Raw genomic sequence first — 17,334 nt, forward strand, 5'->3', positions numbered from 1 at the left:
TAATGTTAATTTTATTCCCCTCTATTAGCCATCCATCTCTGTTTCTCCTGTTCATCTGACATTTGAAATGGAGAGAGCATCTGATTGGCTCAGCTTGAGTCAGCTATTTGGCTTTGGATCACTGTGGGGGAGGGGCGTGTGCAGGATAGAATAACACAGACATGGTCCTTGGGTGTCCCCCTCAGAGTGTAGCAGGCCTTCAGTCCTTCATGCTTAGTGATTTAATGATCGTACATAAGTATAAGTTAAGAGACAGGTGTTGAGTTAACTAGATACTTGCTTTTTAATCTTGAAAGACTTAGTTTCTTATTAAAGATGGGGGCTTAGAGGCCGGCCCCATGGCTTAGCCGTTAAGTGCACGTGCTCCGCTACTGGTGGCCCGGGTTCGGATCCCGGGCATGCACGACGCACCGCTTCTCCGGCCATGCTGAGGCGGCGTCCCACATACAGCAACTAGAAGGATGTGCAACTATGACGTACAACTATCTACTGGGGGGCTTTGGGGAGAAAAAAAAAGGAGGAGGATTGGCAATGGATGTTAGCTCAGAGCCGGTCTTCCTCAGCAAAAAAAAAAAAGAGGAGGATTAGCATGGATGTTAGCTCAGGGCTGATCTTCCTCACAAAAAAAAAAAAAAGATGGGGGCTTAGCATTCAAGGGTTATTGTGGGACCCCTGCAGATACACTGTATCTAGTAAGTCACACTAGCTGTAGGGTTAATCTTTTTAATCTCTTGAGGACTGAAGGGGAACCGAGGAGAGGAGTCAGATGAGACAGTCCATGGCTGCTTCTTTCTCTCCTGTAGTCAGCCCCTGCTGGTTGCTACAGAGGCCGAAAGAGCTGATGATGGTGGCCTTCTCTCCTTGGCTTCTTCCGGAACTTGGAGTTCTCCCAGTTCTACCACGGAGCTGTTTGCCGGGCTCCCTTCCTTCCATTCCCTCCCTTTCCTGTGTGAACCAGCTGAATTCCTTCCATCATCACCTAATGCAATTTAAGTTTCCCCTCTGCCTGAAGAGTCCCATGTGGAATGTTGTTGTTTTCTTGGGTACTTGGTGTATTTTAGCATTTTGGTTCTTTAACTGATTTTTTTCCTTGATAAACTAGGTTGTAGGTATCTATCTGCCCTTATATAGTACTAGAATTTCTGACAGTTTGTTATTAAGATATAACTTCTTAGCTGAAAATTTCTATTATATAACTCACAGGAGAAGCCTTATTTATTTTCACAATGAGACTTAAGTTGATTTTGAGCAGTGGCAGTCGCTTTCTTAACGTCTTGCTCCCCTTTACTCACAGTACTTTTCCATGAGAAAATGTATTCAAAAGCATCTAGCCCAGTGCCTAACACTTGATGCTACTCAGAGGATACTAGCTTCCATTGCCTCTTGATTTTTTTAATGATGTTTTTATCATAATCTAAAAGTAATACATGTCTATCATAGGAAAAGTAGAAAATGCAGATAAGTATAATAAAATAAAATCGCACAGTTACCCTACTGTTAACATGAATTTCCCCCAACAAAATTAGGATCATATTGTATTTAGGATTTTTTAATCTTGTTTTCATGTAATTACCAAAAGTACTCACATCACTAAATATCCTTTTAAAACGTAATTTTAATGAGTATAATATTCTTTATTTATTAAACCCTTCCCGCATTTACATATAACGTTCATGTCATTGAACTAATCTCTTATTTCTTTTATAGCCTTATAGATAGAGATTTCTGAGTAAACAGAGAGGAACACTTTCAGGCTTTTGAGACATCAATCCCTGCTGATATGAATCAGTTTCCCATCTCAGCTGTCATCCCATCCTGGCTATGGATACCCTCTTCATCCCATTCAAGCTCTTTATTCTAGGCTTTCTTCATCTTTCTTGGGTTCCAACGCCCCACATCAGGATATCCTCCAAGTGGATGTCCTCCTTGGGCTTCAACACTCTGTGCTGCTGCACCCCCACATGTGGTCACCCTCCTCACCCTGCTCAGCCTTTGACTCCCTTTACCTCACAAGGTCCCCCGTTACACCCCATTTGGGCTGATACCCCATGCCTGGCCACCCCCATGTGTCAGACTCTCTGACACTCTGCTTGGGGTCCCCATTGCTCTACCTCATCTAATGGCTTTAGCACTGAATTGTTCAGGAGAAGCAGGGAGAAAAGATAGGAAGCTATACAGTTTGAAGACTTACTGAGGGGCCTTGCATAGCATTATGCTTGGCATATTGGGGGTATTTGGTGGCAAGAGGTGTGTGTGTGTGTGTGTGTGTGTGTGTGTGTGTATTTAATTCTTCGCCTCCTGATCCTGGACTGTTGAACCTTGATGGTAAAAGGAAAAATACAAACATAACCCAGCTGACTGCTTCTAATACCAACTCAGCTGCATCTGCTCTTCCTGGTATCCCTAATCTAACACTCTAGTTGACACGTGTTCTATCTCCTCGAGTGGTGGTTTCTTACCCTCTTTATCCCGTATTCCCCAAACTCCCCAGCTTCCGTATCTCAGTTAATGACTTTGCCTACTATCAAAATGAAATCTGGATTATTTGACATGAACATGTTTAACACCTCAAAATGTTTCAATATTTTTAGCTCTCCTTATTTTACCATCTTTCTTGAAACTCTTTCCTTGTTTGGCTTTTGTTATAGTTTATTGTCCCAGTTGTCTTCCTACCTGACTGATTTTTCTAAGTCTGCTTACCTGACTTTGATACTTCTCTTCTCCAGTTGAATATTTATCCTTCTTAATATTTTGTTCTTGATCTCCTTAAGCTGTTCTATTTCCTTAGATTATCAAATTGACCACATAAACACTTAGTTTATGCTGCTGAGTTCCAAATTTCATACCTTCCCAACTCTTTTGAACTCTAACCATAATTCATAGCTGTTTGATAGCTCCAACGGCCTTTTTCAGACCTGTTTTTATTCCATGTCATGGTTAATGATACCAGTGTAGTCCCAGGTACTTAAGCCAGAAATTGTTGTCTTTATCGCTCTCTCTTGCTCCATCCATATCCAGTGAGTTTCCTATTCTTGAACATTTTACCTCACAAGTATTGCTCTTTTTTGGACCATCTCTCACTGAGGTATAGTACAATAGTGCTTACTTCATTCTGCTTTGAATTATAACTAACTCTCTGAATATTTTTTCTTTGGATTTGTAACTACTTAGAGTGTACCATAATCATCTCTCTTTGTTTAATTAAAGAACACTCTTCAATAAATAAGTCACGGGATGTAATGTACAGCATGGTGACTATAGTCAATAGTATTGTAGTATATATTTGAAAGTTTCCAAGAGAGTAAATCTTAAAAGTTTTCATCAGAAGAAAAAAAATTTTTTTTTGTAACTTTGTATGGTGATGGATGGTAACCAGACTTACTGTGGTGATATTTCACAGCATATATAAATATTAAATCATTACCTTGTACATCTGAAACCAATATAATGTTGTATGTCAATTATACCTCAATTTAAAAAAATAATATTCTTCAAGACTTTTCTAAATTTGAGTAAGTGTTTACTATATCATTAACTGGCTTTCCTTAGGCAGTAGGAACTTGGTCGTGATTCATGATTTGCTTATATGTGTGTGGCCTGTATTACACTATTCTTGGGGTTAATGCAGGGAAGAGTGTGGTTTTAGATGATGCATAACCTGACAATATGTGGTCAGATTTCAAGTGGCTTTCGCTGTTATTACTTATAATGAATGGAATCTTTGCTAATTAGCTAGATTTTAGTATCTGCAGATGAGAATGTGTTTCCAAACTTTGGTGTTTTGCTCCAAATGTCAGAGGCTAGCTTAATATGTGTTTTAAAATTGATTGAATTCTATAAATCTGTTTTCTTCCTTGAAAAGTTATGTTCTCCTCCCCAAAAAAGATTTTAATCTTTTAAAAAAGTTTTTTTTATTTGCCTTCTACTCAAACAGCTTTACTTTTCTACAGTAAGAATCTTTGGTGAGAAAGATTACCCCTGAGCTAATATCCATTGCCAATCCTCCTCTTTTTGCTGAGGAAGATTGGCCCTGGGCTAACATCTGCGCCCATGTTCCTCTACTTTATATGTGGGATGCCTGCCACAGCATGGCTTGATAAGTGGTGTGTAGGTCTGTACCCAGGATCCAAACCTGCAGACCCCGGGCCGCCGGAGTGGATCGCATGAACTTAACCACTAGGCCACTGGGCCAGCCCCTCTATAGTAACACTTTTGTTATGATATGATGCTGCTAATAATTGATAGCAGAAGAAATAAATGACAGTTGAAACAAAGAAGGTGTAAAGAAACCTTATAATTATTTATAAGCAAAGCATATTTATTCCATGGTTTAGACTTCTTTCCCCAATTAAGATATCTTAACTTTGAATACTTTCCCATTTCAGGTCCTCCCCTCCCCCAAATAACACTAGAATTATAGAGGAATATTTTAATAATTGGAATAAAAGGCTTCTCTGATTTGGCTTCTCATTTGTTTTTTAGAGTTCTAAGAAAAGACTGATTCAGAAAGAGTTAAAGATTTGATAAAATAATTTGGCAGTTGTTATACATTCAGAAGAGTTACTAGCTCTTGGTATATCCTCACCTTTTTGTCTGACATTATCATCATTCATAGTTTATATTGTGTAATGAAATGATTGAACTTCCTCATTTGATTTCATCATTAAAGTCACCTGAGTGGCTTCTATAGAGATGTGTATGTGTGTGTATAATGGGCAGTCAGAAACATTGGACAATATGTTGATTAAAATAGGACATTGTGAAAAAAACATGAGAACAGAATAGGATAGCATATAAATGGAGAAGTAATGGGAATTGCTATGCAAGACGGTAGGTTAGAAACACAGCTTTTTAGGAGCAGTTATAAGGACTCAGAGATATTCCTAGGCATTCAATAGACAAATTCGTTTGGGAGGAAGTAGTTTTGAGCAAAGAACAGTGAAAACCTGTTTGATATTCAAAGCATTGAGAACTTTACTTTGGAATTAAAAGTAAAAAAAAAAGTCAAAAGAATTAGTTTCTGCTAATTCTGGGTAGAGATTTATCTGAAGGTTAATCAATCCTAATGGTTTTTAGTAGCCCTAATTGTTTCTTCAGTATGTTTTGGCAATATGAATAGAAGTAGTGAGTGTCATTTTGGAATGTTCACCATGACAACATAATTTTGGGGATTATAGATATAAATTTTCTTTCATTGGTGATTAATATTTTATTCTCAGATCCACTAATTGTTCAGTAACTTTAATTTTGTTATATTGCTCAACCCCTCAATTTCTTTTTTTACCTTGTAGATGGATCCTTGTGAGAATGAAAGCCATATAGTTTATTTTTTTTTATTTTTATTTTTTTTGTGAGGGAGATCAGCCCTGAGCTAACATCCGTGCTAATCCTCCTCTTTTTGCTGAGGAAGACCGGCTCTGAGCTAACATCTATTGCCAATCCTGCTCCTTTTTTTCTTCCCCAAAGCCCCAGTAGATAGTTGTGTGTCGTAGTTGCACATCCTTCTAGTTGCTGTATGTGGGACATGGCCTCAGCATGGCTGGAGAAGCAGTGCGTCGGTGCGCGCCCGGGATCCGAACCCAGGCTGCCAGTAGCAGAGTACGCGCATTTAACCGCTAAGCCACCGGGCCGGCCCAGAAAGCCATATAGTTTAGTGTCTGGGCAAATGAAATTTTGGGTGTTGACAGCTCTGTCTTCATTTATAAACTGTAAACAATTTTTAAAAAATATTATATTGATTATTAATTAAGAAAAAGACATTTATCTCCACACCCTTGTTTTTGCTTTCTTCTTTGTACCTTCTGCCCAGACATTTCTAGCTACCCCTATTGGTTCTACCTTTTTTCACAGTAGCATTGAGTCTTTTCTCTTCCCATTCTGGTCCATAAAAAAATTGTCCATGGCATCCAAATCATCATTAGTGAGTGTAAATATTGTCATAAATTAATTTAAATATAGTTCAACTTTATAAATTTAAAAATGTGGTGTTTGAGGCCTAGAGAAATTGAGATTTGCTAAGAAAGGAAGGAACTAATATTTACGGAGCACAAGATATATACCAGACACTATCTTTTTACATTCCAGTTCTTGAAGTATGTTTTGTTGTCCCCGTTTTACAGAGATTCACAGGTCAAGAAACTTGCCCAAGACCAAAGGACCAGTCATGGTGGAGGCAGGCTGAAAATCCAGTTCTGCAGCATGGTCCAGGGTCTTTTCTACTCCTGTCAGCAGACATTAAGAGCTGATCGAGTAAGGCAGTGGGGAAAACCAAGGATTAAAAAACAACACTACCAATACAACAAAGGGTATTTTCTGATTGATAACTCTTATTTTTATAAAAAGACTCAAAGGTAAAAATTAATTATCTTTGGTTGTACAGCTATTAAATCACTATTGAAATATGGGACTTGTCATAGGTGTAAAAGCAACATGACCTTTGCCTATTAGGGTCTTATAGGTGGTGATGCGTGTACAAAAAACAATAGTCACAGAAAAAATAGGATATATTTACTATCCGTTTTGGGAAGGAAAGGATCACCAAGGGCACAGGCATCTCTTTCTTTTACTTTTTTTCTTTTTTTTAAGGAGAAATTGGCTCAAGAGATTCTCTCATCTGACCTCGTGCCTTGAGGGTATTTTTGTCATACTTTTAACAGAAACACTCTTGGTAACAAAGGTAGACTACATTTGTCCTGGCACATGATTGGCCTCTGATGTTTGTTGAGTGGGCCAAGCTACGAAGAGATTTGGGCTCTGTGTTAACCTTTTGAATTAAATTTGGTGTTTGTGAGAATTAATAGCTTGCTTTTCAGAGTTTCTGAAATGAGATTCCAAAAAATGAAACTGAGCATGGTAGTAGTAGGAAAAATTAGGACTTTTGACATATAGTATTACGGTTTATCTGTTCATTAGTTAAGGAAATTAGGTACTTAAAATATATGTGCAAATCTGGGCCTCCATTTGCCCTGCTTATATTTATTTGTGAACTCTAAATCTTTTATCTAAGCACTTAATCTAATTAAACTATTGGTAACTACCTTTTTGAAGCAAGACACCTTCTCTTCTCTTTAGCCTCTTGATATCTGAGCCACTGCTGTTCTGAAAGTGATGACCTAAGAAGTAATCAAATCGCCTAAGAGTAGCTTTTCAAATTGTTTTTCAAAGATACTTGTTTTCTAGAATTCCTAGATGATACATGTTTCCCATTCTTTACCATCTAATTATCTAGGTTTTAACGTTTGTACTCTTGATACCATCATATTCATTACAAATTTTTTTCTTAGAAGTCAGAACTATCTCAGGCAGATACCTAGACAATCTTTTTCTCTACCTACCAATCCTCCCCTGCCTCATCCCTCTCCATCCCTTACTTCCCCTCCTTCATCTGCCTCTCCCTGTCCTCCTCTCTTTTTCCCCTTCCCTCTTTTGCTTGTCTCAGTGTATAAGAAAATGAAAAAGTAAAATGATGATAGGTGAAGGTAGATGATTCCCTGTCAAGATACTATTCAGTGACAGAAACATATTAATTTTTTAGGTAACTAGTTCAAATTACTTTGGAGTCCACCAGACCTTGGTTAGAATCTTGCTTTATGAAAGCAGTACATATCCATTGTGGGGGAAAAAAGTGAAACAGCATCAGTGAATATAAAGCAGAAGTAAAAGTGCTGTTTTCTTCTATGCTTCTCAGAGATAATCGCTATTAATGATTTCATGTATCCTTGTAAATGTTTGTTATATATATTTACATATGTATTTAATGTAGCATATTAGCTACATTAATTTCAAATTTATAACTTTTACATTTTCCTTTTTTAACAGTTTTCAGTACATCAGAAAACATCTAGAGTATTCATTTAATTCAATTTTAATCTGTTTGATATTACTAAAGTATAGTATCTCAATTTCTTTTCACTTTTTTTCTTTAAATTTTTTAATTTTTTTACCACTTTCAGGAAGCTGCTCTCTCAGGTATTTTTTGGTTTGTTTTTATCAATCTTAACCTCTGTAATGGCTCAAAGTTAATTTATAAGGATAGGAGGAAAGAAAATAAATTAGATGAGAAGACAGATACTGTAGATGGAGAAGACAGAAAATGAAAACATTTGCGTCTATGGCTTCAATCTTAGTAGATGAAGTAGTTGGCTAGATGTTCTGCCAGGATGGTAATATTCACGGTAATTAGGAATTAAAGCTTGTGGGAAGAAAATTTAGAGTCCTCCTTGCTGTTATTATGGGGAGTGTATTGTAAGAGATCAGTGTACGATTGCCAGACCTGTTGTTGAAGATACAGGATGAATCTGTAGAGGGCAAAGTGGTTGGTCTTCTGGGACCAGCTAAAAAAAGCTGATATTAGGTCAGCTCTGGTTGGTTAAGAGTAGACCAGAGGCTTAAGGCGTTAAGGGCATCTGTGGGAGTAATAACCAGAGCCTTGATAAAATTGCTTACCATAGCCAGGCACCAGAGAATGAACTTCACTTTCTTAACACGCACAGAACTGTTGGCTGCAAATCAAATGTAAATCAGAATTCCAGAGTCTTCTCTTACAATACAATGGAAACAATGTTTTTCCCTCCTTGAAACAGATCATCACTTGTGAAGAATATGATTGGAAAGCCATAGAACTACTCAATCTTTAATTACCTTGATATTTCTAAGTCTTACAAAGCATTATTTGCATATATATCCTTTTGTTCCCAAAGAACATTAGGCACTTTTCTAAATACCCAAACAGTGGAGGCATTGTGAGTGGCAGGGGAGAGCAGTCAGGAGGTAGCTGAAATTTGGAAGTGGCCAATATTACATAATATTTTTTTTCTCAATTGAAGGATCTGATTAAAATTCATGTTTTGTTAGACAAATATTACTACTGAGCTTCCTTTAATCTTTTGGCTAGCATTTAAAAAATAATGTAGTGGGGCCAGCCCCGTGGCTTAGTGGTTAAGTGCGCAGGCTCCGCTACTGGCGGCCTGGGTTTGGATCCCGGGCGCACACCAACGCACTGCTTCTCCGGCTATGCTGAGGCGGCGTCCCACATACAGCAACTAGAAGGATGTGCAGCTATGACATACAACTATCTGCTGGGGCTTTGGCAAAAAAAAAGGAGGAGGATTGGCAATAGATGTTAGCTCAGAGCCGGTCTTCCTCAGCAAACAGAGGAGGATTGACATGGATGTTAGCTCAGGGCTGATTTTCCTTGGGAAAAAAAAAAATAATAATGTAGTTATTACTTCTTGATTTTTCACAGAGAACTATAGTTGAAATTTGCCTTGTGATTTAATTTTAGAAGAAATACAAAAAAGAAATAGCTATGAAGTTGAGGTGACTTAGTCAGGCCTGCCAAGTATTTGTATGTCAAAGGTAGGATAGAACCTTTGGAAAACTTGTTATTTGTTTGTTTTTTAATTTTGTTAGCACAGCTATGCAAATTTTTCTTCCCTGTCTTGAGAAGATGGTTCTTCTCTTCTTCAGTCTAAGTTTCACTTCTTTTCTTGCTCTATGATGACTGACCATAAGGTTATGTTTCTTTCAGGGGAAAAGCTTGACCCCAGCCACAGGTGTTCTGATCTATCTTGCCAAATTTCAGTGTAGAGTAAAGCAAGTCTTTAGGTCAGAAGGGGTCTTTAGAATTCCTTCCTTGTTCCTTCTAGGATCCTGCCACTACCTTGACTCATGATGCTTATTCCATACATATCCCGCAAAACCATTTTCAGAGATGACTCAGTCTGAAGTCATATTTAAGAGTAATTTGTTAGTGGCATATACAACACTAAGCAGAACCCTGAACATCTCCTGAAGCGCTTGCATTTAGGTTAACTGTACCTTCACAGTTTCCTTCAAGAAAGTAGTCTATTTGTGTATGTAACTAAAGGATCCATTCTGGTAGTATTTTCAAAACAAAAAAAGTCTGCTGCAAAGGAGAACTGACGTCTTCACTTGTGGAGACATTGAATTGCTTGTGATTGAAAATGACACTTATCTAGTTAAAAAAATTAGATCCCACAAGGTATTCTATTACAGTAAAAGTTGTCCTTTCTCTCACCCATCAAATCTTTGAAAAAAATTGGTTCTCCAGTAAAACAAGCCATCTTTATCCTTTTAATATCCTTTTGTCCCCGACTGCTGCCCTTTTTTAGAGTTGCATTCTGCTATTTACACATACCTGAGCCTTCAAAAAACTTTTCTACTTTTAGCCACTGTTTTGCTGCAAGTTTTATTAGACTTTCTGTGCCTTTTTAAACCTGGAACTATTGAGTACCATGCTGGTAATGAACCTAGTTATGCCAATGACTGACATACCGTTCTGATTTGGTCTATTGCATATGCATTATTTTATTTTCCCTGATTTTAGGATTATGGGACATATATTACCTTGTCTGTATTCTTGAAATAAAAACAATTCTTTTTAAAGAGAATTTTTTGCATTATTTTGTACATGAAAACAAAATACTGCCAAAATAATTATTAAAACATATTTTTACTTACTCTTTATTAGTTTTGGTTGTTTCACTAAAAAGTATGCAGTGTGTTGAAAGAGTTACACATTTTAAAAATAAATTTTGATTGAATTAAGCTCAGTCATTCTGAATTATCAAGTTAGAGCAGAATTACTCCTGTGGAATCTATGTTCCCATACTTACCTTTTCTGATTTTAAGGAAGATGATTGTTTGATTGAATTCAGAATTTAAAGAGGGTAAGGGGCAACTGGTCACTGCAGGTCAGCTCTACCATTAGGTCTAATCAGTTGGTGATTGCTCACCTAGGGCTTCTTAACCCTGCTTTATACAAACTAGTGGCAATTTTGGTTACATATAAGTGAGTTATTCAATCTATATGGCTTGATCTAGGTGTTATAAGATTTTAATTTGCAGGGTATATTGTATCGTGAAGTGATTTTAAAAATAAGAAAGGAATCAGAGAAAAGTGATGGAAAAGAGAACAGGATTTAAAGGACCAGAGAAATTAGTGTGAATAAGATAATGTTTAAGAGAGAATAATAGAAAGGAAGGGCTCTTAGGGAATCGTTTATAGAATGATTTAATACTCATTTTATTCTATCTCCTTCACGTCTATCTTTGAACCATTCTCGTATTCTCAATTTCTCATTTCTTTTTTTTTTTTGTGAGGAAGTTTGGCCCTGAGCTAACATCTGTTGACAGTCCTCTTTTTGCTGAGGAAGATTGGCCCTGGGCTAACACCTTTGCCCATCCTCCTCCATTTTTTTGTATGTAGGACGCCGCCACAGCATGGCTTGATGAACGGTACGATGGTCCATGCCTGGGGTTCGAACCTGCAAACCCTGGGTGACCAAAGTGGAGTGTAAGAACTTAACCACTATGCCACTGGGCTGGCCCCTCAAGTTCTCATTTCTTGAAACGAGATTTTAAAAAATAATGTGTAGGAGATTGGATCAAGATGGCAGAGTAGGAAGATCCTTAGCTCACCTCCTCCCACGGACACACCAAAACTACAATTACATGTAGAACAACTATCACTGAAATTGACCTGAAGATTAGCAGAACAGATTCTCTCTTTATATCCTCAATGAGGATATAAAGAAGCCAAATTGAGATGGGTAGGAGGGGCGGAGATGAGGGCTAGTCAGGACTCACCTCTCCCCGCCCCCTCGGGGCCGTGACCCACAAGTGGGAGGGATATCACAACTGCAGAGGTTGTCCCAGATGAGTAAGGCTTCCTAGCCCAGGGAACGTGCACTGGGATGATGAGCCCTCAACATCTGGTTTTGAAAACCAGCAGGGCTTACATCCAGGAGAGCCAGAGAGCTATAGGAACTCAAGACTTTACTCTTAAAGGGTACTTGCACAAACTCACTAGCTTTGAGTCCCAGTGCAGAGGCAGCAGTTTGAAAAGTGCCTGGGTTATATGTGAAGGAGATTCATTGACTAATTTTAGAGTGTGTGCCGGAGGGGCAGGGGCCTGTTGGAACTTTCTCTGGGGATGGAAGCACTGTTGTGTGCCATTTTCTGTTTTTTTGTACTATCCTTCTACCTAGCCAGCCCAGCCCTGGTGGGTGCCATTTCTAACACTCCCCGTCTACCTTGCTAGCACCACTAACTCTGTCCTGTCATTCTCCTGCGGACCCACCCAGCCGACATCCCTCCAAAGCAGCTCCTGCCCTGGGGGGGGGCAATCCCCGCACACCAATGCACCTGCAACAGTCGCAGCTTAGGCACAACAGGAGGGTGTACACAGACTACACAGAAGACACACATGAAGCACCTGGCTCTGGTGACCAGGGGGATTGTGCTACTAAGCTGCACAGGACACCTTCTACATAAGGCCACCTCTTCAAGACCGGGAGACGTAACTGATCTACCTAATACATAGAAACAAATACAGAGAGTTAGGCAAAATGAGGAGACAGAAGAATATGTTCCATACAAAAGAAGACAAAACCTCAGAAAAAGAGCTAAACAAAACAGAAATAAGCAATCTACCAGACAGACTTCAAAGTAATGATCATAAAGATGTTCACCAAACTTGGGAGAAGAATGGATGAACACAGAACTTTCGTGAAGAGATAGAAAATATAAAAAAGAACCAATCAGGGTTGAAGAATACAATAACTGAAATGAAAAATACACCAGAGGGAATCAACAGTAGATTAGATGATGCAGAAGAATGGATCAGCAATCTGGAAGACAGAGTAGTGAAAATCACCCAATTAGAACAGCAAAAAGAAAAAAGAATTTTAAAAAAGCAAGGATAGCTTAAGGGACCCCTGGGACAACATCGAGTGTACTAACATTCGCATTATAGAGATCCCAGAAGGAGAAGAGAGAGAGAAAGGGACAGAAAACCTATTTGAAGAAATAATGGCTGAAAACTTCCCCAATCTTGTGAAGGAAATAGACATTCAAGTCCAGGAAGCACAGAGAGTCTCAGATAAGATGAACCCAAAGAGACCCACACCAAGACATATTATAATTAAAATGTTAAAAGTTAAAGAGAGAATCTTAAAAGCAGCAAGAGAAAAACACCTAGTTACGTACAGGGGAACCCCCATAAGACCATCAGCTGATTTTTCAGCAGAAACTTTATAGGCCAGAAGGGAGTGACACGATATATTCACAGTTCTGAAAGGAAAAAACTTACAACCAAGAATACTCTACCCGGCAAGGGTATCATGCAGAATTGAAGGAGAGATAAAGAGTTTTTCAGACAAGCAAAAGCTAAAGTTGTCCATTACCGCTAAACCAGCCTTACAAGAAATGTTAAATGGAAAAGGCCAAAGAGGAATAAGAAAATTATGAAAGAAAAAGGGAGAAATTAACAGTAATGCAATAATAGTAGGGAACTTTGACACTCCACTTATGTCAATGGATAGATGATCCAGACAGAAAATCAACAAGGAAACATTGGTCTTAAATGACACGATAGATCAGGTGGACTTAATAGATATATACAGAACATTCCAACCAAAAACAGTAGAATACATATTCTTTTCAAGTGCACATGGAACATTCTCCAGGATAGATCACATGTTAGGCCACAAAACAAATCTCAATAAATTTAAGAAGACTGAAATCATATCAAGCATCTTTTCTGACCATAATGGTTATGAGACTAGAAATCTATTACAAGAAGAAAACTGGAAAAAACACAAATACATGGAGGCTAAACAGCATGCTACAGCAAATGGGTCAATGAAGAAATCAAAGAGGAAATGAAAAAATACCTTGAGACAAATGAAAATGGAAACACAACATTCCAAAATCTATGGGACACAGCAAAAGCAGTTGTAAGATGGAAATTCATAGCAAAACAGGCCTACCTCAGGAAAGAAGAAAAATCTCAAATAATCTAACCTTAGATCTAAAGGAACTAGAAAAAGAACAAATAAACTCCAAAGTTAGTAGAAGGAAGGGAATAATAAAGATTAGAGCCGAAATAAATGAAATAGAGACTGAAAAAACAATGGAAAAGATCATTGAAACTAAGACCTGGTTCTTTGAAAAGATAAAAAAAAATTGATATACTTTTAGCCAGATTCATCAAGAAAAAAAGAGAGAGGGCCCAAATAAATAAAATCAGAAATGAAAGAAGAGAGAGATGTCACAACCAACACCACAGAAATACAAATGATCATAAGAGATTGCTATGAACAATTATACACCAACAAATTGGACAACCTGGAAGAAATGAATAAATTCCTAGAAACATACAATCATCCAAGACTGAATCAGGAAGAAATAGAAAATCTGAACAGACCAGTTACTAGTAATGAAATTGAATGAGTAATCAAAAAACTCCCAACTAACAAAAATCCAGGGCCAGACTGCTTCACAGGTGTATCCTACCAAATATTTAAAGAAGAGTTAATATCTGTCCTTCTCAAGCTATTTCAAAAAATTGAAGAGGAAGGAATGCTTCCAAACACCTTCTACAAGGACAGCCTTATCCTCATACCAAAAGCAGGCAAAACACTACAGAAAAAGGAAATTCCAATATCCTTGATGCAACATAGATGCAGAAATCCTCAACAAAATATTGGAAAACTGAATTCAATACATTAAAAGGGTCATACACCATGATCACATGGGATTTATCCCAGGGGTGGAAGGATGTTTCAGTGTCCACAAATCAATCAACATTAACAAACATTAACATTAACAAAAGTGAAGGATAAAAGTCATATGATCATCTCAATAGATTTAGAAAAAGGAATTCAACAAAATACACTATCCATTCATAATCAAAACTCTGACAAAGTGGGTATAGAGGGAACATACCTCAATGTAATAAAGGACATATATGACAAACCCATGGCTAACATCATACTCAATGGTGAGAAGCTGAAAGCATTTCCTCTAAGATCAGGAACAAGACAAGGATGCCCACTCTTACCACTTTTATTCAACATAGTATTGGAAGTCCTAGCCACAGCACTCAGATAAGAAAATGAAATAAAATGCATCCAAATTAGAAAGGAAGAAGTAAAACTGTCACTATTTGCAGACAACATGATACTATATATAGAAAACCCTAAAGACCCCACCAAAAAAATATTAGAACTAATAAATGAATTCAGTAGAGTTGCAGGATACAAAATCAGTATACAGACATCTGTTGCATTTCTCTACACTAATAACAATCAGAAAGCGAAATTAAGAAAACAATCTCATTTAAAATCACATCAAAAAGAATAAAATACCTAGGAATAAAGTTGATCAAGGAGGTGAAAGACCTGTGCTCTGAAAACTATAAGACATTGATGAAAGAAATTGAAGATGACACAAATAAATGAAAAAATATACCATGCTCATGGATTAGAAGAATTAATATTTTTTAAATGTCCATACTACCCAAAGCAATCTACAGATTCAGTGCAATCCCTATCAAAATACCAATGGCACTTTTCACAGAACTAGAACAAATAATCCTGAAATTTGTATAGAACCACAAAAGACCCCTAATAGCCAAAGCAGTCTTGAGAAGGAAGAACAAATCTGGAGGTATCATGCTCCCTGATTTTGAACTATAAATAGTAATCAAATTTGTATCATACTGGCACAAAAACAGACACATAGATCAGTGGAACAGAATAGAGAGCCCAGAAATAAACCCACACTTATACGGTCGATTAACCAATGACGAAGGAGGCAAGAATACGCAATGGGGAAAAGATAATCTCTTCAATAAATGGTGCTGGGAAAACTAGACAGCCACATGCAAAAGAATGAAACTAGACCACTTTCTTACACCATATATAAAAATAAACTCAAAATGTAAGACCTGAAACCATAAAACTCCTAGCAGAAAACATAGGCAGTCAGTCAGCTCTTTGACATCCATCTTAGCAATATTTTTATGGATCTATCTCCTCAGGCAAAGGCAACAAAAGCAAAAATAAATGTGACTACATCAAACTAAAAAGCTTTTACACAGCCAGAGAAACCATCAACAAAATGAAAAGGCAGCCTACTGAATGAGAGAAGATATTTGCTAATGATATATCTGATAAAGGCTTCATATCCAAAATATGTAAAGTACTCATACAACTCAATTTCCAAAACCAAAAATTCTGATTGGAAAATGGGCAGAGGACCTGAATAAACATTTTCTCAAAGAAGACATACGGATGGCCAACAGACACATGATAAGATGCTCAACATCACTAATAATCAGGGAAATGCAAATCAAAACCACAGTAAGGTTAATCACCTCACACCTGTCAGAATGGCTGTTATCAAAAAGACAACAAATAACACATGCTGGCAAGAATGTGGAGAAAAGGGAACCCTCGTACACTGTGATGGGAATGTAAAATGATGCAGCCACTATGGAAAACAATATGGAGGTTCTTCAGAAAATTAAAAATAGAACTACCATATGCTCTAACAATTCCACATCTGGGTATTTATTCAAAGAAAATGAAAACATTGCAATTCCTCTGTCTATTCCCAAATAAACTCGTTTTGCATGTTAAAAAAATAAACAGGGCTGGCCCTGTGGCATAGTGCTTAAGTTCGATGCACCCCGCTTTGGCGGCCCGGGTTCGGTTCCTGGTTGCAGACCTACACCACTCATCAGTGGCCATGCTGTAGCAGCAACTCACATACAAAATAGAGGAAGATTGGCACAGATGTTAGCTCAGGGTGAATCTTCCTCAGCAAAAAAATAAATAAATAAATAATGTGTAGATAAAAGGACTTCTAGATAGAATGATGTTGTTAGTCAGAAAAGGCTTTTCCCTAAATTTCCTATGATATCTGTCTCTAGTTTCTTAACTGTAATTATATGGAGTAATTTTAATTTCTCAGGATTTTAATTTTCAATTAGTGCTAATAATGAAAATCCTCAGGTGAAACTATAGGCTGTTGACCAATTTCAGTGTCCCTTTGGATATAGGGAATTAAGTAGAAACTGGAGACAACAGGAGGTAACGGCAAAGAACTTGGGGAAGAACAGGAAGGATGGTTTGTTTTTCCTGCCCCAGTGAAGATATAGTTCAGAGAACTTTCCAGCATCTAAGAGTAGTAGGCATAGAAGCTACAAGGAATTCTACTTCTTGAGGCTTTCCCTTTTTCTTCAGTTACTTTCATGACTTTATTTTTCAATTTAAACGTTAATCCAATGGTAATTGTGGTCTACATGTTTATAAATTTTTAATTCTGTAGAATATTGGTATTTTTTTCTTTAAAAAGAACTCCATAAAGGATTTGTCACTTGGGACTTTTTTCTTGAATGTACCAGAGCTATAACAATTGTGTTTATTTAAAATAATGGATTCTTTAGGGCAATGGTTTTCAAACTTTAGTGGTGTATCAGAATCATCTAGAGGGATTTTTAAAACATGAATTGTTGTGGATGCC

At 37.5% G+C, this 17,334-nt stretch overlaps 1 protein-coding gene across 6 annotated transcripts in view; it reads left to right on the plus strand.

Annotated features, from left to right (window-relative positions):
• PHTF2 (putative homeodomain transcription factor 2) overlaps positions 1 to 17,334 on the plus strand; it is a 128,145-nt gene that overhangs the window by 55,597 nt on the left and 55,214 nt on the right. For 4 of the 6 annotated variants that reach the window (XM_058524137.1, XM_058524165.1, XM_058524184.1 and 1 more), the window contains exon 1: positions 6,174 to 6,249. The exons of the other annotated variants lie outside the window; for them this stretch is intronic. In XM_058524137.1, coding sequence (XP_058380120.1) covers positions 6,199 to 6,249 — 51 coding nt within the window. In that variant the 5' untranslated portion in view covers positions 6,174 to 6,198. Of the gene's footprint in view, positions 1 to 6,173; positions 6,250 to 17,334 lie in introns of those variants that run through there. 6 annotated transcript variants of the gene reach the window in all.

This window comes from Diceros bicornis, chromosome 3, assembly GCF_020826845.1.
Source record: "Diceros bicornis minor isolate mBicDic1 chromosome 3, mDicBic1.mat.cur, whole genome shotgun sequence".
Classification (NCBI taxonomy): Eukaryota; Metazoa; Chordata; class Mammalia; order Perissodactyla; family Rhinocerotidae; genus Diceros; species Diceros bicornis.